This window comes from Acanthopagrus latus, chromosome 13 (genome assembly GCF_904848185.1).
Source record: "Acanthopagrus latus isolate v.2019 chromosome 13, fAcaLat1.1, whole genome shotgun sequence".
Classification (NCBI taxonomy): domain Eukaryota; kingdom Metazoa; phylum Chordata; class Actinopteri; order Spariformes; family Sparidae; genus Acanthopagrus; species Acanthopagrus latus.
Genome location: NC_051051.1, coordinates 20,468,494 through 20,492,478, shown reverse-complemented (window position 1 = coordinate 20,492,478; position 23,985 = coordinate 20,468,494). Strand labels below are relative to the sequence as shown.

At 39.0% G+C, this 23,985-nt stretch overlaps 4 protein-coding genes across 9 annotated transcripts in view; 1 reads left to right on the top strand and 3 right to left on the bottom strand.

Annotated features, from left to right (window-relative positions):
- Positions 1-324: 324 nt before the first annotated feature.
- LOC119030959 (GTPase IMAP family member 8-like) lies at positions 325-4,766 on the bottom strand. Of its 2 annotated transcripts, none has more exons than XM_037118972.1 (4): positions 4,708-4,766; positions 2,798-3,007; positions 2,000-2,582; positions 325-1,718 (listed from the first exon to the last, which is right to left on the bottom strand). In XM_037118972.1, exons 3-4 carry the CDS (start codon positions 2,559-2,561, stop codon positions 964-966), a joined length of 1,317 nt encoding a protein of 438 aa, XP_036974867.1. In that variant the 5' UTR covers positions 2,562-2,582; positions 2,798-3,007; positions 4,708-4,766; the 3' UTR covers positions 325-963. The 2 variants fall into 2 exon arrangements, with proteins under 2 accessions (XP_036974867.1, XP_036974866.1); XM_037118971.1 differs by lacking the exon at positions 4,708-4,766 and adding an exon at positions 3,756-3,867.
- A 140-nt stretch (positions 4,767-4,906) lies between these two features.
- On the top strand, positions 4,907-22,023 carry LOC119031624. Its single transcript, XM_037120205.1, has 8 exons — positions 4,907-5,028; positions 5,675-5,713; positions 6,371-6,475; positions 7,672-8,443; positions 17,474-17,718; positions 19,367-19,411; positions 20,135-20,245; positions 21,260-22,023. The coding sequence occupies exons 1-8, from the start codon at positions 5,007-5,009 to the stop codon at positions 22,021-22,023; spliced, it is 2,103 nt and encodes a 700-aa protein (XP_036976100.1). The 5' UTR covers positions 4,907-5,006.
- Positions 10,478-17,244, bottom strand: LOC119030958 (GTPase IMAP family member 8-like). 5 transcript variants are annotated; one of them, XM_037118970.1, is made up of 3 exons: positions 17,223-17,244; positions 13,691-14,285; positions 10,478-12,517 (listed from the first exon to the last, which is right to left on the bottom strand). In XM_037118970.1, exons 2-3 carry the CDS (start codon positions 14,265-14,267, stop codon positions 11,670-11,672), a joined length of 1,425 nt encoding a protein of 474 aa, XP_036974865.1. In that variant the 5' UTR covers positions 14,268-14,285; positions 17,223-17,244; the 3' UTR covers positions 10,478-11,669. The 5 variants fall into 5 exon arrangements, with proteins under 5 accessions (XP_036974865.1, XP_036974864.1, XP_036974862.1 ...); XM_037118969.1 differs by having other exon boundaries at positions 13,691-14,288; positions 17,223-17,241; XM_037118967.1 differs by lacking the exon at positions 17,223-17,244 and adding an exon at positions 16,400-16,671 and having other exon boundaries at positions 13,691-14,288.
- LOC119030960 overlaps positions 22,021-23,985 on the bottom strand; it is a 33,033-nt gene continuing 31,068 nt past the window's right edge. The window contains exon 7 of the mRNA XM_037118973.1: positions 22,021-23,931. Within this exon, the coding sequence (XP_036974868.1) occupies positions 23,888-23,931 (44 nt within the window). The 3' untranslated portion in view covers positions 22,021-23,887. The remainder of the gene's footprint in view (positions 23,932-23,985) is intronic.

Sequence of the window (23,985 nt, the reverse complement as noted above, 5' to 3'; positions counted from 1 at the left end):
TACTTAAGTTTAAGTAGTTTATACAAACTTAACAACTGTCCTTAAAAACAGACTTAAACGTCTCTACAGGACACGTATGTCCTCCTATCGCATGAGGACAGAATGACCAGGGAGAATCATATTTTTCTCCCACACTGATGATGATGATAATACAAATACTCCTCAGTAACCAGCGACTCCAGCTGTCAGATACGTGAAGAAAAATGTAGAAGAAAAAAAGGCAGAATGAGTTGTCCGTTTTATATTTTAATGGTGAGGCACTGTTAAATAATTATACATTCATTAGCTTGACCTCTGATCAAATGATACAGCCTCAAGCAAGAGTCGTTTTTCATCAGTATTTATTCATAAAAATTCTGAAATACAAATGTAAACATGTAAACTGTAAATGAGCGGACAAAGCCCTTCAGGATGTTGTTCCAAGAAAGTCAGCATAAGTTTAACTTAAATAAACTTTTTTTTTTTAAATTGTATTTTACAATTGCTTACATACTTTTGTCAATACAGGATGAAAGAGGGTTTGGCCACAGCTTTTTTTATACATGATGTATACCTAATGTATGGTGGTATTTAGTGTCAGTGTAATTGAAGATCTGTACTAGAGTATGAGTACAGTAACATTACTTAATTCGGTGGTTGTATCAGTTGAAACAGACAGTGTGTTCTCTAACATCTGCTGCTCACATTGTCAGTTTATGAAAGCCTAAACATTTTTACACAACTGGTGTCCTTGCTTTAGTGTATTCTGGTCGTGTGTCTAACTCTCGTGCTGAGTGTCATGTTTGTAAAGAGAACTGTGTGAAGAGTTTTGAAAAAGTGAACTCAGATGTGACTTTCCAACTGTGAAAAACTGTCAGTCCACTCTTCTGTTCGTCTTCATTGATCATGTCACTGTTCTGGACGTGATCACCTCACAGCACGATTTCCATGTGGACGTTCAAGCGAAGAAACTACTGAGTCAGTTTATCTGGTATCCTGATCATTCTGATGCAGAAGTGGCTGTCTTTCACCATCTGAACTGGTATCATCTGATTGTTGACAACAACAGAAACACCTACAAACTGCTTCCCAACACCCTGAATCAACAGTCTGTGATTGTCTCGTTGCAGCATTTCTCGCTGCCTTAGACTCATAGTGCTTTTCATTGTTAGCTGCGACCATGTCATTAATTATTTTCATGAACTTCTGAACTTCCTCTCTGCTTCTTCTCCCCTTGTTTTCAAACACACAGAATCTGCCACCACACAGAGAAACCAGTTCGGACACAGGGGTCCCAGGCCTGATCATCTGATCGATGGACTGACTTCCGAGCCCATCTCCGTGAGTAAAAACCACCATTGCGTAGTTTGGAGCAACACTGTTCAACAGTTTTGTCAGACCCTGAAGCAGAGTAGGTTCTGTACCATGCATCCTGCCAACCTTCAACACAATGACGAAGGCGTGTGGTCCTGGACTGGCCTGGGCTATGGACTTCCTCACAATCTCCTGGTACTGCTGACTCTGTGGCTTAACTTCATCAGTGAATCCTGGAGTGTCCACCACTGTGACCCAGTGACCTGCCACCTCTGCTGACTTGCAGACGCTCTCAATACCGACTGGCTCAAAGGAAGAGTTTGTTTTAAACTGCTCTGATCCCAGGATGGTGTTTCCCGTTGAACTCTTCCCTCCTCCAGACAGACCGAGTAGCACGATCCTCCTTGTTGTCGAGGGACGAGCAGCTGAAAGACATCAAACACAGAGAGACATTAAGAAAATGATTCTATCACTTCTGTCATAAAACACCTCAGTGTTTAGTTTATGTGTCTTCAGTTCTAAGAAACAGTGAAGAATCTTGTGCTGAGTTACAAAGCTGATGGAGAAGAAGCTGGACAGGGAGTGATGTCACAACTTTAGCTCTCTAGGTGCAAATCCAGAGAAGACGTGGAAGTAGACAAGTTGCCACTCCTGAGTGTTTCCTGTTTGCTGGTTTAAGATGATCCTGAATGAGATCACAACTCACCATTTCTGAGGTGGCCTGACTTTGCCAGCAGCTCTCGGACTTGTTCTTCCGAATGAATTTTATTGTTGAACACATGACACCTCCCTTCAAACGTTTGAACAAGAGGTCTAAGTGGAGCATCTGGCTTTTCATTGATGAAATCATCCAACTTTATGTTATTTAAGTAGTCTCCAGCAGTGAAGAGCAGGTAACCCTTCCTGAGTCCATCATCCCCGATGACTTTGAGAACTGTGTCCACAGCGTCTCTCTGCTCGATGGTGAATCGATCTATTTTAACCACCACCAGGAACAAACAAGGTGTCGAGGACTGCAGGACCTCCTGACAGCGGGTCTGAATCTCCATCTTAGATCCTAATATTCCTGGAGTGTCGATTACTGAGATCTGCTTCCCAAAAACAGTTCCAGCAATTTTTGAGATATCTGTTGTCACTGATCTGAAGGAAAGTCTTGACTCAAACGCTGGTTCTCCCAGGATGGTGTTTCCTGAAGCACTTTTACCAACTCCAGAGTGACCCAGAAGGACAATGGTGAGACCCGGATCAGGTTTGGGATCAGGGGCCATGTTTGAGCAACACAAAACATGCTAGAGAAAACAGAAAGAGGTCAGAAAGTCTGGAAGGTATTTCTGGAAAAAACTGAAAACTGATAGAAAGGATGAAGCTGTTTTATGAACTGGTCATTTATATCAGGAAAAAAAATAACATTTACTGACTGAATTAATATTAAAGATCTGTGAAGGTGGTGACATCACTATAAGAAATCTGACAGGTCAGAAATGAAGCGACCTGCTGTACTTACTGTAACCTAACAGGAGGCAATGAAGGATTAATTCAGGTGTCTTCACTTTAAGTTTGTCCTCCAAATATTTTTGTTTTGTTTTGTTTTGTTTGATGAATATGCCGGTTGTACAGGAAGTTATTTCATCCACAACATCTGAGAACCATCCAGACACAACATGTTGGAAAAGAAAATCTAAGAATACAGCTGATCCATGAAGTGTCCAAAGTCCTGCAAAAAAGGAGTGGGAAACAGTTCATGCAAATCTGAGCAAGATCCTGAGGAAGTTCAAGCACCAGCTGAGAAGAAGTTGGAGTGGATGAGTGATATGATTTTCGATCCTTATTCTGAAGTTGGGACGCACTCATAAAACTTTAATAAAAACAGAATGCAGAAGAGAACTGACGTTCGGATATTTTGGTTATCTGCGATATATATATTGAGATATGACAAATTACTGGTATTTTTGCCAGAAAACTTGAACAGCTCTATATAAAATAATTAAATAATTCTAAAATTATTGTATCATTCTGTACAGAGTGGTCCAGACCCCAGTGAATTCTGCCTATGTGCAGATGTTTACACGAGAACATGTTATGCCTGGTTACTTAGTTCACGGTGACTGGTATTGTGTAGGCCACCTGTGTGTGTGTGTGTGTGTGTGTGTGTGTGTGTGTGTGTGTGTGTGTGTGTGTGTGTGTGTGTGTGTGTGTGTCAAGATCAACATGGTGCCGTGATCATGTACAGATCTGGTGGACAATGTCTCCACATTGATCTGCAACACTGACAGATCGTCTCTCTCACGAAATAAAAATGACTTCTGCTAACAATATACATCAAATGACCTGAATGAAAGATAAATGAGAAGAAACTGTGACTGGATAATACTTGAGATCTTATTTATGCTGCAAACGGAATAAAATGTTTATGTTAGGAGGGAAGAAAGTGCAAATAAAAGTAATGAAACAGACAGACTCACCTACGCAGTCCAGGGGAAATAAACTACTTCCTTAAAGTTACCGTGCACCCGCGTTATCACGCACTTTCAGCTTCCCGGGAGAACTTTCAAAATAAAAAACCCTGATTTGTCTATCTATATGGTAATACAGCATAAAATCTATCACATCATCAAGATATACAATTATATATGAGTAAGAATTGTATATTTGTAGTTAGTTTGAATTTAGTTAATAGTTATTTCACTGTTAACAAGCACTGAAATGCTTCATAAACTATTTCATTCATTGCTTACTGGAATACTGTAATTGCTGTTCATGATTTTTGTAAATGGTTAATAAATACTGTGTAGTTCATTTATAAACATTATTTGACGGCCATTAGAGAGTTACAACTGATGTTTTTAACCTTTACAATTGCTTAATAAATGTTTTATGATGCTTGTCATGTTTCTTGAAATTACTTAATTAAACCTTATCAACTATAAATTCAAGTTTATGATACCAACACGTTTTGTTCAGCAAGACAATCTTCACTAATAAACGTCACTTTGATGATTTTTGAAGCATTTGTTACATTTCAAGAAGTGAAAAAGCTCACGTTAGGCTATAAACAGCTTAGATCATGATCGCATGACCTAAATGTCATCACTACCTGGCGTCTTATGACACAATTACTATATGTGATTTCATAAACTGATCAATGTACAAGTTGTAAAGCCAGGAATTGTTTGTAACTGAAGTGGGCCTGTAAAGACAAGTGAGTAGAAAAGTCTCCATGATCCGAGTGAAGAAGTTTTATGCCCCGGACCTGTAGTTTTATTTCGAAACTATTTTGAAGACACGTAAGAGGTTCATAATTAAGTTGTGGCATATTCAATGATGCATTTTATATCGTAGAACAAAACGTGCAAACATCTTCAGCCTCTGGTAACCACAGACCTTATTTCAGGAATTTAACTGAAAACCACTTACCTTCTTCTTCTTTGGTTGCAATCAAAGTCCAGTTTTCATCGATGTGTTGGCACTGACATCATTTACTAAGCAGTTAGTGGTCCTGTCGAAATGCAGAAAAATGCAGAGATTTATACTATAGTCTTGACAATGTTCTCGATGGATGGGTGGCGTTTGTTTGTGACCGAGCTTCTTGGCAGAGCAGAGTTTTATTTTGTAGACCGGAAGTAGAGCTGTCAGGCACGTGTGTCTTCATTTTGTTTCCTCTGTTCTGTCACCTGACTTTGTCGGATAAAGTGAAAGTAGAGAAAGGAGCTAAGATGGCAGAGAGCGAAAAATCACGTAAGTTTGATTCATGTTTGATTTCACAGTTTGATAGTCTGACTGAGAGTCTGTCCGTCAGGACTGTTGGAAGATTTACTCCATCTGTCATTACATTAACGTTAACATTAGCCCGTTGTTGCTATTAAGACTTTTATCAGGTTGGTCGTTTTTTTTTCTTTTCTTTTTTCTTTCTTTCTTTCTTTCTTTTTTTTTTTTTTACTAAGAGTTGTCGAGCAAACGTTACTGACATGTTTCATTAGTTTAAAGCGGTTAATGTGTATGTAGGTATCTATGTATGTATATATTCCTGCTTTGCTTTCACTTTCTAGTTCTTAAAATGGCGGAAAGCTTCTTTTTCGTTTGTTTATCTTTTCCGACAAAGCCGGCAACGATATCAAATGTTTAATGCCTCGAAATATGTGCTGGGACCCTGATTGTAATGTTGCTGAAGTTTGGTGATGTTCTGAGCATTATTTGTGGATTTTTGATGGTTTTTGATTTATACTTGGACCCATTTACTGCAGTGTATTGTTGTTCTGCGGTCGTTTCTGAAGATGCTAAACCTACGTAAGCTAGCGGTCCGCAAACTTTATCTCACGGGTGATCCATAAGTGATCCTCATGGTGTGAAATAATAGGTTATTTGTTTCTCTTTCTCCGAACAGCACGCCAGAGAAGAAGACGTTCCAAGGGGAGACCTCCAAGTGAGAACCCTTCCATCACTTTGAAGGAGTTTTACAATTAAATCAACTTTTGTTACACAAAAATCACAATTTCAAGGTTGTAATGTTTAATCAGCATGGAGACATGAGAATATAAAGGAAGCTGGCTGCCAGTGACAAATTTAATGAAAAAGTGCCAAAAAGGTGGATTGGACTCTGAGCAGAGATATCTGAACTCTGATGGTCCAGTGGAAGTGACCTACCTCCCTCTGTAGTTGGGATGATTTTGTGGAGCAGGGGTGAAAACAATCACTTTAACGGGTGTTATTTGCTAGTTATTTCCTTATCATACATTTTAGGTTCAGAGTTCAACTTCCTTGTCTCTATAGAATACAGAATTGCAGTTATTGTCATTGCTACAATGCTACAGTCCTTTGAATGTAATTAAAATAATTTTAAAAAACTCCTTTCAAACATAGTTTCCAGAAAGAAATATCTAATTATGGTATATATGGTATTAGCACAGGTTTTGTGAATATTAATGCACAGGAACTAAATACTGATTATATCTATAACAGAAAAAGAACACCCCAAAGGAGTGTCAAACTTAATTAATTGACTTAACTGTTGTTTTCATCTTGTGGTGTGTCATCTCTTACAATATCAGTGTGTCACACCTTGTTTTCTGTTGTGCATCAGACTTTAGGCTGGTTCTTGTTGGAAAAACTGGCGCTGGAAAGAGCTCCAGTGGAAACAACATACTGGGAAGAGACGCCTTCGGTGCTGCTGTCAGCCAATCCTCAGGTAACACTTATACGCACTTAGAGTGGTTATTAGTTAATGTGACAAACTGCTAACAGTTTCCTCTAGCATAGCTGTGTGATGAGGTTACAGTCGGTGGATTAAAGGAACATCAGGTGCATGTCGTGTGTGTAATATTTCCCGCTTTGGCACTGAACGATAGTGTTGGATGTGAATTGTGTTCTGCAGAATTATTATTTCAGTACTGAAGGAATTTCATCAAGAAACCCTGTTCGATGTGATCACAGAGTCATGCTGCCAAAACAAACCTGTTTAAAGAGCCGTCCACATCACAACAATGACTAAAATGCTTCGTACAGATAGATCATTTTAGATGTCATTCTTACGCAACTGAATGCTCGATCACACCACATAACCGTAAACACAATCACAGTGGTATCTCTGGGATCACCTTCAGAGTGATTTGATGAATGACAGGAACACAGACAGCCAATGAAAATACATCTGAATTTACTGGTTCATAAATTGGCTTGATTTTGGGGACATTTTTTATGTAAAAGTAATGCGGAAGGAGTGCTTATAATATTGGTTTCTAACTGTAGCCGACTTCTGTTATGTAATCTAATTAACTGCTAACTAATAGGAAACACCTTATAGATGGTCAACTCTGATTACTTATTCTTGGTTTTCGGACATACTCTCTTAATACATACTAGTTTAACAACATATATAATCTGCAAATCACATATAAAAGAATTTTATTATATATGAGACATACTGCTGAATTATTTTCGGTGCTGAAAGATTTAATTTGTCCTTAGTGATGTCCTCTTTGATGATCACATAACTGATGGTGATGCATAAGTAAATATATCTTTTAAAAAATGACAAATAACATTACAGAAAGTTATCAAACTCCTAATTTGTAAAATTGTCAGTCTTTCTGTTTCTTTGTGTGATGTACAGCAGTAACAGGTCGGAAACATCCACATTCTGAAACATTTTCCTCGTGCCTGGCACCACTATTTACAGAATGTTATCGTTCATCAATGTGGATGCACACACATCAGTCCTAATGCTGATGGCCCTAAACAGTGATGTTCCTGTAACACAGGCACCTGACTTTAACTTCTCTTGCATGTTATTTGAACAGTCGTGTCTCAGTGTGATCATCTCCTTTATCCTGTATTTGTGAACTTGTGTTGCAGATTAAAAGTCATGTGTTTTCTTTTCCTCAGTGACCAGAGAATGCTGTAAGCAGAGCGATGAGGTCTACGACAGACAGGTCACAATCATAGACACTCCCGGCCTCTTTGACACCTCGTTACCTGAGCAAACAGTGAAGAGAGAAATCGCAAAATGCATCAACATGTCGGCCCCGGGACCCCACGCCATCCTGCTGGTCATCAAGGTGGGGCCTTTCACCAACGAGGAGCAAGATGTTGTCAGGCAGGTGGAGGAGATCTTCGGAGAGGACGCCTGGAAGTACACCATCATCCTCTTCACCCAGGATGAACAAACTGGGCCAGACATCGAGCGACAGCTGGAGTGGGCTGGACCTGAGCTACAGTCCATCCTGAGGAAGGCAGGAAACAGATATCATGTCCTCAACAACAACAAGACCAATGATCGAGGACAGGTCCTGGACCTGCTGGAGAAGGTGGAGGAGATGGTGACCAACAATGAGGGACAGTTTTACTCCAACTACACCTACCTGCAGGTGGTGGAGATGTTGAATCAGAGAGAGGCAGAGCTCAGAGAGTTCTACCAGAAACAAATGGAGGAGGAAATTCAAGCTGTGGAGTCAAAGTACAAGAAGATGCTGAGTGAAGCTCAACAGGAGCGTGAAAAGGTGCAGAAACGCCTTCAGTCTGAGCAGCAGGAAGTGAAGCGCTACTATCGTGCTTTAGAATGCGGAGTCCGTCATGTTGTAGAGCAGACAGTGCTGACTGACTCCATGGAAGACATCCTAAAGTTTCACGAGGCACTGAAACTGAAATTCACCTCCTAAACCCTCATGGACCCTCGATGGCTGTGACATCATCCTGCTGACAGCTGTCAGTGAGACAGCACTAAGTTTTCTATAAAGGTTAGAGTTTTTTACAGTGGACATTATTATACGCTAATTTGGCACACATGTTGTTATAAAGGTTAAAACTTCCTGATCTGCGCAGGCTTGGCACTATGCAAAGGTCTGATCAAGTTACGTGGCGACACCTTGTGCAGACACATGAAACATCAATACGGACAAATGTACAGGATGATAAAGACAGAGAAATTAAAAGTATACAACAATATGCAATGAAAACACTGCAATGTTCATAAAGATTGGTTCTCCCCCCACCCCCCCGCCATCGCTCCCGTATGCTTCACAGTGGTTTGGTCCACTGTCCATCAACCTGCACCTCACACACCTGTTTCTGTGGAGCATCTCTCAGCGTGGTGCTGGTGGTGCTGGTGGATCATAGTAAGTAGATATTTGGCAAAAGTTAACTTTCAAGAAAAAGGTGGTATTTTTCGCTTGTCATAATGTGCTAGGTTTACACACAAAAATTGCTTGGTTTAGTTAAAACAGTGTTTTAGTCAACACAAATACAATTTAGATGTCCTGAGGTCTTGGAAGGGCTAGAAAAACATCCAGTCCCCCTCAGGATAGGATCTTGAGAATGTTTGCTGTTATTTGTCCGCAGTCAACAGTAAAGTTAAGTCTCTACCCTTCAATACAGACCATTAAATATATGCAGGACAACACTGTATCTACAGATGTGTAACATGTGTCTTGGCATTTATTCTTCAAATTTGTGAACACCGTTAATCCATAAGATGTTCATTAACGTGGTGCTAAGTTAAAACAAGACAAGTTAAATTGAACGTTTCTTTATGTTGCCACATTCAGTTTGTTTAGGTTGAATTTTCTCAATCAGTGCTGAGTTTATGCTCTGGTTAGGTTTATGCACAAAAACCACTTGTTTGCATTAGAAAACATCATGATTATGTTTAAATATCATTTCATTTTCAACATGCATTATCACTGTTTGTAAGAATTTTCTTATGAGATCTATCTCATCTCAATAAAGGCTTTTACACTTTTTGCTATAAGAGTACCATGGATTGTTCTTTCTCATTCTCAGGTGTTAAGCTGTAAGCATACCCATGCTGCAAACAATCTACAGTATACAGAACAAATGTAGAACAAGGCAAAAAAAAATGCTACTTACAAAGAAGAAACGACCAATTATTTAGCATACATTATGCAGATACAGAGCTCTTTAAAAGATAATGTGTATAGTGCCAAATGTAGTAACTATTAACTTATTATTTTCTTCCTGATAATATAAATCTATTTTTTTCTTGTTATGTCTTATCAGTATTTGTTTTATTGTTTGCATGTTTAAAAAGTTTGAATAGATGAGCCATTCACAAAAATTCAATCAATCAAGTAACATTTGGTGTAACCTATTAAGACATAATACTGTATATATATAGTGACATTGTAGAATTTATGCAAACCTATATATAGAATTGTATGCTGTCAAACAATATAATCTAGCCCTGTCTTATTGGACAGCTGTTACAGACCACACTAACTGCAGCCAAAGCTCAGAAAAATCATCATCAGTGCAGTTACTACACCTTCTTTTTTTTGTTTTGTTTTTTTAAAGTCACTGAAATTTTAACCTCACTTCTTGGCTGACATAAAGTAACATAGAATTTACTAACTTTTGCCACGAGATAAAAACAAAAATCTAAAAGTTCGATTTCAGTCATAACAAAAATTTTTACAAAAATGTTTAAACCAGAATTGTAGTTACTTCACTTTGGCTTTGTAGGGTAGAATAAACTGCCTTAGCTTACTTATTAAGATTGATGATGCTGTATGACATTATGACATTACTCAGGGCTGTGCTGTATTTATCATTTAGGATAAGACTGTAAGAACAGAGCTTGTGAAAATACATTTTCAGTCATCTCTTGCAAGTAATCATGATTAGAATGAAGGTTATAATCAAGGTTTAATATCATTTCAATCATTTTTATTTTTTTGATATTTACCTAACCCTTCACTGAATACCTAGAAGGCCCAGAGGGGTCACACAAACATGTGGAGGAAGGTGCTCTGGTCAGATGAGTTCAAATCTGACGTTTTTGGCCTCAATGCAAAACACTATGTGTGGCAGAAAGTTAACACTGCACATCACCCTGAACACACCATCCCCACTGCAAAACAGGGTGGTGGCAGCATCATGCTGTGGGGATGCTTTTCTTCAGCAGGGACAGGGACGCTGGTCAGAGTTGATGGGAAGATGGATTGAGCCAAAAACAGGACAATCGCGGAAGACAACCTGCAAAAGACTTGAGACTGGGGCGGAGGTTCACCTTCCAGCAGGACAATGAGCCTAAACATACAGCCAGAGCTACAATGGAATGGTTTAAATCAAATGGCCCAGTCAAAGTCCAGACCTAAATCAACTTGAGAATCTCTGGCAAGACTTGAAAATTGCTGTTCACAGACACTCTCAATGCAAGGAAGAATGGGTAAATATTTTGGTCTCTATATGTGCATCGCTGGTAGAGACATACCCCAAAAGACTTGCAGCTGTCATTGCAGCGAAAGGTGGTTTTACAGAGTGTTGACTCAGGGGAGCTTAATTCTTTTGCACGCCACACTTTTCTGGTTTTATTTGTAAAAAAAAATAAATACAAAATGTATAACCATGCATCATTTTCTTGCCATTTCACAGTTATGCACCACTTTGTGTTGGTCTATTACATAAAATCCCAATAAAATACATTTACATTTGTGGTTAAAATGTGGAAAAGTTCAAGGGGGTGAATACTTTTGCAAGGCACTGTAAAAGTTTTGTTTTGTTTTGTTTTTTTAAGATACATAGGAGACCAGGATTAGAATATGTTTCCATTAATCATTAATAATCATATATATAACTGAAGGCAAAGTGAGTAAATTTGTTATTTCAGAAGAGTGTATCAAACCGGTAGCCTTTTGTTTGACTCAGTACCCATGAAATGGCTCTCAGTTTCAAAAAGGTTGGTGACCCCTGCCTTATAACATTAAACAGATGACACACTCTCTCACATTAGAAGCTCATCTGAAACGCTTTTAGAAAATGTTTTTCTATTTATCTTGCTTTACAGTGTTACTATTCTTGATAAGATCACCTCACACCTGACTTCCCTGTGGATGTTTGAGCTTCTCAAGCAATTGCTGAATCCGTGATTATACTTGGTACGTTCCCGCAGGAGTGGATGCAAATGGCACACTTTCATCATCTGATAAGGTGTGCGGTCTACCAATGCAGCATGCTGTGAAACAACAAGAGTTTGCCAACCAAGACCTTGCAAGGAAACGCTTCACTTGTCTCCATACAGATTCATGTGGTGTCTCATTAGTTCCAGTTGTCTGGCCTTGCTGGTCTCTTTCAGCTTCAACAAGGAATGTATAGGCCATCTCAAACATGTCAGAGGTGTAGTTCTTTCCTCTGTTAGCTGTGACCATGTCATCGATTGTATTCATGAAGTTCTGAACCTGCTGTCTGCTCTTTCTGCCTCTGTTGTCAAACACACAGTATCTACCATCACACATAGAGATCAGTTCTTTAATAGAGCGACTAGACTGGATCTTCTCATCAATGGACTGACCTCCAAGCTCATCTCCACAAGTAAAAAGCACCATTGCATAGTTTAGTGCATCACTGTCAAATAATTTTGGTAGAAGCTGAAGCAGCTCACAGTCCGCTCTGGACATCCGGCCAACCCTTACCACAATGACAAAGGCATGTGGTCCTGGACTGGCCTCTACGATTGACCTCATGATCTCCATGTACAGCTGTTCAGGAGTCAGAACTTCATCAGAGAATCCAGGAGTGTCCACCACTGTGACACAGCGACCTGCCACCTCTGCTGATTTGCGGACGCTCTTGGTACTGACTGCATCGAAGCCAGAGTCTGTTTTAAACTGCTCTGATCCCAGGATGGTGTTCCCTGATGAACTCTTCCCTCCTCCAGGCCTACCGAGCAGCACAATCCGTGTTTCCTTCAGCCTGGCAGAAACCCCAGAAGTAGAAGCTGGAGAAAACAAAACATAACGTGACCCAAAACTCTGAAAATATGAGATGACTTTCATAATAACTGACTGACTGTAACTGACTGTAACTGACTGACTGACTTTCGTGTTTTGTGTGGCTGCTGGAAATGACTAGGTTGGAAGACAAAGCTAGCTGCTGTTTCCTGCTACACAATTTGTATTGTGAGAAATTTGCGACAACAATCTGATAAACGATTGATGGCCATACTTATTTTGTACAAGTAAAATCACAGGAGTTTGAATCCTTGTCGATGAAACGAGATTAGGACAAGCAACAGGATAAAACAATCATAAAGATTTTAGCTGCCTTTCCCAGATGGAATTCTCTGATGAAAGAGAAATATTTGCAGCGTGACACCGAAGTGTCGTGTTTTCTGCTGGACAGGTCAGAGTAACGTTAAACCTTAATAAATGTTTGTCACTGTTGCTAATGTTACTAAACCTACATAATGTAATATTTTCATTATATTTTACCCATTATGTATGACTATACAACCTAAACATTTTTTATTGATTTGGCTTGTTTATTTTTTTCTTACTATTAGTATTTTAGTTCATTACACCATCTTAGTATTATCTGGACCAGTCAGAACTTTTTAAGTACTTTTTAGTACTTTTTTTTTATTTCCACTGTCTTACTTTGGATGATGTGTGACATGTGCCTCCATGTTTTTTCCATATGTGTGTATGACGACTGCTGCAAACAACAAGTTATAACTTGTAGTTATATAGAGTAAATAACTAAATACTGCTTTACTTCATTGCTTGAATTAGTAGAAATACTTGTATATTTAGAAAATGAGTCTCTTGTCTGTGAGGGCCACTGTAGCTTTTGGAGTTACGATCAGGAGCTTCACAATAAATATACAATATATTACACCCTGTCCCTTTAAAATGCCAAAATTGAATGTACACGGTGTCTCTCACCAGTGATGCTCTTTACCTGGAGAACAGCCCCACCCTGTGCTTCAGCCACTTCACACTGGAACTCTCTGTTCTATATGTTTCCGTATTGGATAAGCTTGTGATTTTGTAGTGCAGACATGAAGCCCCACTCTGGTAGCTAATGTTAATTATGAACAGCAGCAGTTTTCTGCTGGGACTATTAAAAGTTTGCAGTGGCCTACAGTGGTTTAAGCTATATAACATGATACCTTGAGATCCTTGGTCACTGGTTTGAAGGTGGTTTGACTTTATCAGCAGCTGTCTGACTTGTTCCTGTCCACCATTTACATTATTGAACAGATGATACCTTCCAGCAAATGTTTTAACAATGTCTGGAAGTGAACCTTCTTCATCTTCAAAGATAAAATCTTCCAATGACATCTTTGTCAATGCATCACCGTTTGTAAAAAGCAAAACACTCTTTTTCAATGCATCTATCGCTTCAAGGACTTCAACAGTTGCCTTCACAGCCTTCTCTTGTTCTTCAGTGAAACGTCCAACGCTGACAGCCACCAGAAACAGACAATGTCTGGAGGACTGAAGGAGGTCTTGACACCAAGCTCTAATTTCATCCTTAGCAAAAAATATTCCTGGAGTGTCAATTACTGAGATCTGTCTGTCAAAGACAATTTCAGTTGCTTCAGTGATATTTTTCGTCACCGACTTAAAGGAAGGTCTTGAATCAAATGCCTGGCATCCCAGGATGGTGTTCCCTGAGGCACTTTTCCCCACTCCAGTGTTTCCCAGAAGGACAATGGTGAGATCTGAATTGGTCCCTGGATCCATATTTGAGTAACTCAACACCTGCTGGAGTCGACAAAAATAATCAGATCACGGACAAAACTTAAAGTGTATTTCTGTAAAGTCTCTCTGCAACTACACAACAAGACTTTTTTTAACACATCTCGCATTAATATTTCACATACGTGGTCAGTCAATCAAACGCTACATAGCCCAAGTCATACATCTCCAAGTTCTGAACAAATAAAGAATAAAGCAAAAAAATCTAAATGAAAAAACATGTAATATAATTAATCTAAAATAAGAAAAATAAATAAATAAGAAAAACAGTAAAAGTGCAAATTTAAACAACACTGAAATGAGACAAATACGAGAATAGAAAGGTTGAAATCATACAGTCTGGTCTGCCATCCATGGTAGGGTCATTGATCAGACATTTCACATTTGAAAATGAGCGTACACTCAAAAGCGCCATATACAGTGTCTATAGACTGTCACTTTGTAAATAATAGTGCCAACTGTACAGCCGGTAGGAGTCATTAGTCAGAGGATTAGTCACAGAGGATTCATCTGAAGCAGAATTGTGCTTCAGGAGGTGATAGCAGGCACTTCTAAACACAAAAGGAAGACGTGCGGTTTGTGGAGGAGATTCATGCGGTTGACCTGAATTGACCAGGAGTGGATGTGTCACGCAGTGAAAGACAATCAGTGTGATGGAAAGATTGTAATAGAGAGGAATCACTTGTCAGCTAAAGTGTGTGAACCTAAACAACTGAGGTCAATGCCATCGAAACAGAAGAAGGATGTTTCCAGAGGAGGTTAAAATTGTCAATAAAATCTGTGTTGCAGGCAGTACAGGTTAACTGCAGCCATGTGTGGAGGTGTTAGCCATGGTTGTGTGGAGGGATATAGCTGGAGATAAAGATCCATTTACAACTGATCGTATGGGAGTCAAGGAGTTTGCTGAAATCACGTTTTTGTATTGTCTGTAATTGCCATGCAGCCATCACAGCAAATGGGTGTTTGGCCACAATGCTAACAAACTCTTTCCCATAATATAATTCACATGATATCATTCTGACCGGTGATTACTCAGTAGTAGCTACACTCATCTTCAAACTTACGCAGTTGTTACTCTGCAGGACTCATGCAACACTGACCAGATGTATGAACCATGTATAATTACACAAATACATTTATCATTAATTAGTTGACATTAACCACTTAAGAAAAAGCATACACACTTTTCCAAATATATCTGCAAGGGAAACCATTAACTCATGAAACAGGACATACAAACACACATGAGTAGTATACCTATCTAATCATTTATCTATCCTGGAGACAAACTGAAATACTCAAACTTGGTATTTTAAAATTTAAATTATCAATGAGGTATACAAAGTGTTTATCTTTTCGATTCCAGAGGACAAGAAGGTCCAGAACACTGTTAGAAGCTGGAAAGGTGGCAGGGTCCGCCACATATGAACAAAGTATACCAGTATGAAATCGTTACGTCCTTTAAAGTCAGATCGTTTATTCAGTTTATTCAGTCATGGAAACAAATAGTTTGTTCATTTATTTTCTATAGGCAGAACAAAAATAAGTCACTGGTAAAGATTTTCCCCCAGAACTACTGAGTGCATCATTGAGTAAAAGTAAGCAGGCTATAATCGTGAAATTATGTTAATAACACTTTAAAACATGCGGCACGATTTTTTTTTGTTGTGAGTTGTTATGAACGTAGTGAGAAATGTCATCACAATGACCCAGTTTGGTTTTGTCGAAGCTACAGTCCTAACAACTTTAACATTATTATTCAGTTCAGAGAAAAAAGGTTTTTTTTAGAGCATATTACATAGAATAAAAACACGACTATTTAATGTAAGATCATGAGGGTTCGATGATTATAAAAGCGAAACTAAGAGTAACAATACTTCGTTCCAAAAATATCCCTAAATATCAAAGTAAAAACTGAGCGAGAACCTTTTTAAAACTAAAATAAAAACTAAAAACATTTGATACGTTTAAAATTAACTCGCAAGGAACTCGAGCAGCGAAGAAGCATTTACTGTTAGTACATTATCGGTAGTAAAGACGACTCTGAATGTTTAATGCTCACACCTGAGATCAACAGATTAGGTCACAGTTCATCAGGAGAAAACGACCAAACTCACCCGAAGTTAATCCGGCGGATTTTTCTTCTTTAGGTGATGTTTTTTTTTTTTTTTTTTTGTAAAGAAAATAATAACAAGAAGAGAAACTCAGTCAAAAGTCAGACCGGAAGGATCGAGAAGTTGTAATAACTGAACCACCTTCTACCTTGGATCCTCAAAATGGTGTCAATGGTGAATATGTTGGCAGGAAACGGGCATATATTCTGATTCTGATATTTAATGTTTACGGTAATCAAACATTTTAAAACGTACGTCTTTGTGAATAAAGAGGAGAAATAAGGCTTCATATTCAACGTTATGGCAGAGATTGAAAAGTATGGTAAGTATCTAGTAAATTTGATTTGGTTTGATTTGTAGGTTTGAACACCAGCGTCGGGATAATATATGGCTATCAATTCAAACTCAGCTAATACTGTAGGCTATTTCAACTCCTTAATGTGATTTGGCTACATGATGACATGAACTTAATTGCATTTAAAGAGTCTAAAAGTACAGTTCAGTGCTGCTTTCACTTTCAGTTACAGATTGAGCCTATTCAACAAGCATCCGTGCATATCTCAGTATTTTATTTATGAGTGTAGCCTAGTGCCGGTACAACTATTTCCTTTTTGTTATGTTCGCGCTGTTATTTATGTCAGGGATAATGTACAGAACGGCCATTATCGGGAAAATGAGTCTCGACAGGACGGACCCCGCTTATTAACTAAATTAACTTAAGTATATATGTGTAATAAAAAACTGTTAGTATGTTCAATTCTATCGTTTTTGAACGGAATACAGGAGATTATAATTATTACAGGAGATATTTTGGGGTGAAAACTACCTTTCACTATTTATCTTCTCCGGGGACTGAACCTGCGATCAGTCACATTCAGGGGCTTCGAACTGGGGGGAATAGTGTGACTGATTACCAGGGCCCCAATGGGGGAGGGGTCTCTCGAAAGGCCTGCAATAAAAATGTTGTTTTTACTATGTTTTTTTTTTTTAAATTTCAAAGTAATTAATGTCATAACTAATTTAAAATTGGCAGAATAAATCAAATGAGAGACTTTACTCTGTATGAAAAAAAAACAGTGGAGGCTGTCTGAGGCTCTTCTCCCCCCTCACAATGCATAATGGTTCAGTCCACCACTGCAGCTGCAGGTGCAGAAGATGCATCGCAAAACAGTTTAACGAGCGGAGTGGCAGCTGCTCAGCAACATGTCATGTCTTACCTAAGAAAGCAGAATCAGGGAGTCTTAAACGAAAGGAAAAGGCAGAAAGGTACAGAAAGCAAGGAGAGGGAAGACAACTCCTCACACATTTCTTTCAAAAGAAAGGTGAGCACAGTTCACAGCTAGCGCAGTTTAAGAACAGTTAAAGCTGTCAGCAGTTGTAAAGATTGAAGAGAGTCAGACAGCCATGAGTCCTAGTTCCTCAGTTTGAGTAGCCGCAGGTTTCTCATCCTCATCTCATCCGTCATTAAGTGCTGACTGACCTAAAAATAGGTCAAATTTGGAGCGATATTTAGCTCCTTTCCCAGTAAGCTAGCGTGACATGTTTGAGATTCATTTCAATACTAGTATTTCTATGATGCTTATGGCTTAAATAAATATTAAAAAACTGAGCCTGTGACGGCCTTCAGAAGACAGTTATGTCATTTTCAGAGGGTTAAAAGAGTTATAAAATGAAGATAGCCTATAATCCATATTTATTTCAGAATGATTTGCATGTGTTTTCATGTGTTTTTTTCAAATTCAGCTGTCACTACAATAGAATGTTTGGTCAGTATAGTTTGGGACTCTCACCTTCCTGCTCTGCAGTAGGAACAGAGGAGAACATTCCTGCTGCATGCAGACTGTGTGGCTCAACACAACTCTCAGTACAATCAGAGAAATGTTTATATTTTGTGGAAATCAGAAGTCTTCAGCTGTGGAGATAAATTAGACCTGCATGCAGGACTACAAGGGAGACAGTGAGCAGTAACCAAGTAACTGTCATGTTGTTCTTTTCACAAATATGGGAATGATAGTTAAAAAAAAAATAAATAAAAAAAATCATTAAAATGCATAGTTTTATATAAAACGGCATCAATGTTTTGCCATCGTATGCAAGGGTCCAATTAGATTTCTTTTCATGGGGCCCAAAATCCCTGGCGGCGCACCTGGTCACATTCAAGGTCACTTCTGTAACTTGTAGTAAATCATTGACTCGGAACATATATCGAGCTGGTTGGTTTGGATTTTAAATATAGCACTTTCTTATTAATTGAAACTGAAGGATGGATATGAATTATTTACGTTTTACTGTATTGAAATTGAAAGTAAAATTCTCAAAACTATACATCTGGGGCAAGATTTTGTTATAAGATTCATTATGTAAAACGAGCGACTGATGTTCTGAGGCACAAAGGTGTTCACACTCCTTTCTTTCACTTCATTTTCTGTCACCAAAAGACTGAACGTTTTAAAGGCTTCACGAAAGTGGAGTTCACGGTAGAGCTGCTGTCTCTGATTGCATTAGACTGCAAGGGTGTACTTGACAAAGTGGACACTGACTGAATGCATCAGTGGTGATGTTCTGCCTGATCAAACACATATTGTAGATTAGATTAAAGGTCATATTAAAACCATTTTTCTTAATCATCATCTGCAGAGCTTGTAGAAAAGTGAGGACTAGTCTTTTAAAATGTTTGTCAGGTCCCAAGTGACTGTTTTGTTTATCTCTGTGTAAGAATTCTGACATTTGGGTTCAGCTCCTAACAAGATTTGTCAGCAATTGGTAAAACGTGGTAGGTATCATGTAGTATCTGTGTTTTATCAGCATCAAGAGTCTTGTTAGTTGTCAGTTTATGGAAAACCATACGTGAACGAAATTGGAGGGAGATGGAATTTAGTGGCTTAGGGTTATCAACAACACTTTTTAACAAATGCCCCTTCTATCCGTCTGTTTGTCTGTCTGTATCTTTCTATCTATTTAAATGAACAGAAACAGAAAGGAGGAGAAGATTGAGTATGGATGAACCTCCATCAGGTTTGTTCCAACAAAAATCAAATTCACTGACACAACTTTTCCCACACACTTATGTCCCATGATTTTCTGGTGTAGTGTTTTAAGGTAAGAGACTTGCCTGAATCACAAAAATTGACTTAAAATGTGCACTGGACGAACAAGAAGTCTGTTGTTACAAAGAACAACAATCTTGTTTTTCCAGTTCCCGTGTCACTCCATTCTATATTTCAAGTTATTCTAAGCACAGAGACTGTCCTGATTGGTGCAACATCATACAAGTTTATGCTTTGACAGTTCAATTAGTTACACCTTGTTTCTGACAAAGTATATATTTTTCTGTCATATTAGCTGATGGGCCTGAATAACAAAATACCCATGAGCCTCAGTCTCCTTGATACACTTGAGATCCAAGCAGTCATCATGGTTGCTGAATCCAGTCTAAATTGACCTGGAATTTAAAAATGAAATTATTCAAGTTGCTTATTGTTGTCAATTTGGTATCTTTAGTTCCAGAATTTAAACCTGATTGGCTGTCTGATAAGAAATGCACCTTGGGAGTCGTAGTTGACACATCTTATTGTTGGTTATCACTTGTGAAAAGTTGGATGGCCAGTAACTTTCTCCAGCTGAATGACGTAACTTCCAGACTCTAGTATCACAATAAGAGATGAAATACTGGCTGAATATGTAATATTTGCAATTCAACACTGCCACTGTTTGAATCTTTACATCTCCATGTTCCAGTGTCTGACTTGAGACTGGTTCTTGTTGGGAAGACTGGATCGGGGAAGAGTTCCAGTGGAAACACTATACTAGGAGGACTCGTCTTCAATGCAGCTGCCAGTCGACTCTCAGGTAAGACGTACTTTGTATTTGTGTAATGAATAAAGCTACTTCTACTATATGTTTGCTTTTTTTTTTTTTTTTACAGTTATGAGCTTGTATTCAGTTAAGGCAAGAGGCAGTCCGATACTATTAAGCAGCCACCAGCGTCTCTTCACCTTAGAGCTAAACTTTGTGGCTGCAGATATAATAATATGATCACAAAGTCAATCATTAAGTGTTGTGCTCAAGAGCCAATTAATTTAAGCCTCGGGCAAATCGCTCGATTAAAAAAAAGGGAGAAAACATAACAAAAAATCCACAGTGCCTAGAGAACACAGGACAATGCCTGGGTGCCAAAAGTTCACAAAACTAAACATGTTGTTACAAACTGAGCACAATTTATTCCCATTTATTAATCAGAGCATTCACAATTATCATTTAAAATCAGCAGCGGAACCAAATGAGCCATGATGGGACACACTGTAACATTGAGATCTGTGTGTTTTGTTTTGTTTTTAACACGTTTCCACCTGTTAATCTCAACATGTATCCACTGACAATTGTTGGTCAGGAGGGCTGACCATTGTGTTGTTGCCAGAGACAGTAACTGCAACACAATAGTGGAAGGTGACAAAGACAGTTAAAGGTTTTTGCTTTGAATTATGTCACACAATCATTGCCATTCAACTGCGGCAGCTGACTGGCTCTGCTGCTGGGGACAGACCCTGTTTTTTGGGCAGAAATGTGACTAGGAGTCAGTAGGACAGACAGGATGACAGAGAATTTTCCTCGTATGACTGCAGTATTAATTTTCACATATAATGCAGACGCTGTCTTGCCTCTGCTACAGCTCTGTCTGCCTCAGGTGGCCGATCAGAGGTGAACTGTCCCCTCATTCTGCCTCTGTAACTTTCACACAGACAGCAAGAAGGAGTATGAGCTCCAGATTCTAGTCTTGAAAAGGCAGTATGAGTGGGGCTTACATAACCTCTCGGTTATGAGAAGGTTGTGTTGATGAGTATATCTGTCATTTTCTCTCCTCAGTGACCAGTGTGTGCTGTAAGCAGAAGGGAGAGGTGTCAAGCAGAGAGGTGACCATCGTGGACACTCCTGGCCTCTTTGACACTTTGCAGGCTGATGATACAGTGAAGAGAGAAATCTCAAAGTGCATCAACATGTCGGCCCCAGGGCCCCACGCCATCCTGCTGGTCATCAAGGTGGGGCCTTTCACAGCAGAGGAAAGAAACGCTGTCAGAAAGGTGGAGGAGATCTTTGGAGAAGAAGCCTGGAAGTACACCATCATCCTCTTCACATATGGCGACAGAGTGAAGTCAGACTTTGAACAACTGGTAAAGAGGGCTGGACCCAAGCTGCAGGAAATCCTGAGGAAAGCTGGAGACAGACATCATATCTTCAATAATCTCAAAGTCAACGATCGAGGACAGGTTCTCGGCCTGCTGGAGAAAGTGGAGAAAATGCTGGCTGACAACGGAGGACAGTTTTACTCCAACAAAACCTACCTGGAGGTGGTGGAGATGTTGAATCAGAGAGAGGCAGAGCTCAGAGAGTTCTACCAGAAACAAATGGAGGAGACAGTTCAAGCTGTTGAGTCAAAGTACAAGAAGATGCTGAGTGAAGCTCAACAGGAGCATGAAAAGGTGGAGAAATGCCTTCACTCTGAGCTGCAGGAAGTGAAGCGCTACTATCGTGTTTTAGAGAGCGGAGTCCGTCATGTTGTAGAGCAGACAGTGCCGACTGACACCATGGACGACATCCTTAAGTTTCACGAGACCCTGAAGTTGAACTAAACCTCATAAGCTCTGCTGGATTCTCCCTGCTGTTTGAGAGAGCGGTGCTTGTTAGTGTCACAGTCATTGTTCTCATATCTCCATGTTACCCTTTCATATGCCGTAGTAACTTACCCTGCTAATATCATGGCATCCTCAGTTTAGTTTAGGCAGCTTGTGATGTATCACCTGTACTTCAACTGATGACTGACATGCATTGTAGTTCATGGTAAGATCTGACAATGTTACACCATGCTTTCATTTGTGCAAATACAGTCAAATACTGCCTAATACAGTCTGTGCCAAAATATCATCTGTACCTAGCAGCTACTTTTCACAACTGTCATTGTACTAAACTGCAAATGATAATGGCATCACTCAATTGCCAACATTCATATTCTTATTCTTTATATTTCTTGAATAGTCTATAGTCTACAGTTTTTATGCCATGTCTAAGAATTCTTCACCGTGTTGATTATGCAAACTTTAAAACAGAGATCAATGTTTAATAAAACATTTTCAACACCTTAAAATGTGTTATACACATGATAATCAGCAGAATCTGTGTGTGTAGTTTTGAGCTGCTGCCAGACGGAGTTTCTTTTACTGCCAAGAATTTTAACGGATAAAGTCTCTGTCCTTCCTGGAGAGTGAAACATGTTTGATCAAGTCAGTAGTCAGTGAGAGCTGCCAGGTTTCATGTTCTGCTGTAAAGGTTGACACCACTATCCACTCTGCTGGAGCCAATGTTGGCAGTGTAAACAGAGATATGATTTCAGCTCTCAGGTAACTCATTTTAAAGCTAAGATTGGTGAAATTGGGGAAGTTCAAGCTTCTTCAAGTTATTTTATTTTATTTTATTTTATTTTATTTTTTGCAGCTGTTTAACGACCAGCCAGACAAGCAACTGTTTGTTTGCAAAAAAAACAATGTTAGCTCCTGAGGAGGTTAGCTTAGTTGTTACAACATCAGTTACATCAGAACTGGAACGATTGTTTCATTAAAGAAGAACAAAGAAGGACTTTCTGGATGATTAACATGTTTTTGCTCGTCATTTGACTGAGTTCGCACAGAGTTTGATTTACCAACTGGCACAGCTGGTGGCAGTGCTCTCCTGCCTTCAATCGGATTGGTTGAAGTTACCCTGAGATAGCCGGTGATCGACGAGATGGGTTTGTTCAATCACCTGCCAAGTTTTTTTTTTTTTTTTTCAGACAGTTTCTGGTAATGCCTTTCCAGATTGTTCTGTGTAACAAACCATCTGGTGAAGAAAGTTTTGCCTTTGATTAGGGTTTTACAGACAGAAGCAGAGCTTTGACTGCTGAATGGTGAGAAGACGGTCACCTTCAATGGGCTGACAGCTCAGGAAGTTTCAACCTTTACAAAGTGGAAGAAACATGAACTGTAAATATGTATTTCTTTCTCCTTGTTTAACTTTGTGGGCATTTCATACTTTTTATACTGTTCCTGTGATTTAAGACACCTTCTGTATTAAGCCATAAGCAGAGACAAAATAAGCTTTGAGAGACGTCTGTTTTAATTAGAGCAGGACAGTAATATAACATCTGTTATCAGTACAGTACTTTATTCAGCACAAAAGTTAGAAAAAGATTTAAATAGATGATAAATGTCAAACATTCAATAGCAAATAGAGTTGTTTTTTATTATCTCAGTGCAGTAATAATTGTTTTTGATTCTAACTCAAATAACGGAAATAAACAAATTAATCACAAATCCTGTATACAAGTTCACTTTAGTCTTTTATAGAAAAAAAAAAGAAGTGAAAAATGCACAACAGGTGAGAGGCAGTGGACAGCACAGTAAAGGTGCGCTCTCTACAGGCGAGGCACAGCACACTGAAGACAAGGTGAGCTCTGATTGGTCGTCACACGTAGATGTCGTCTTCAGCTACAGACATCTGCTGTGTAACTGGTAGGGAGAAGAAAAAGTTTGACAATGTAGTGGCTGATAGTACCTGTGTGT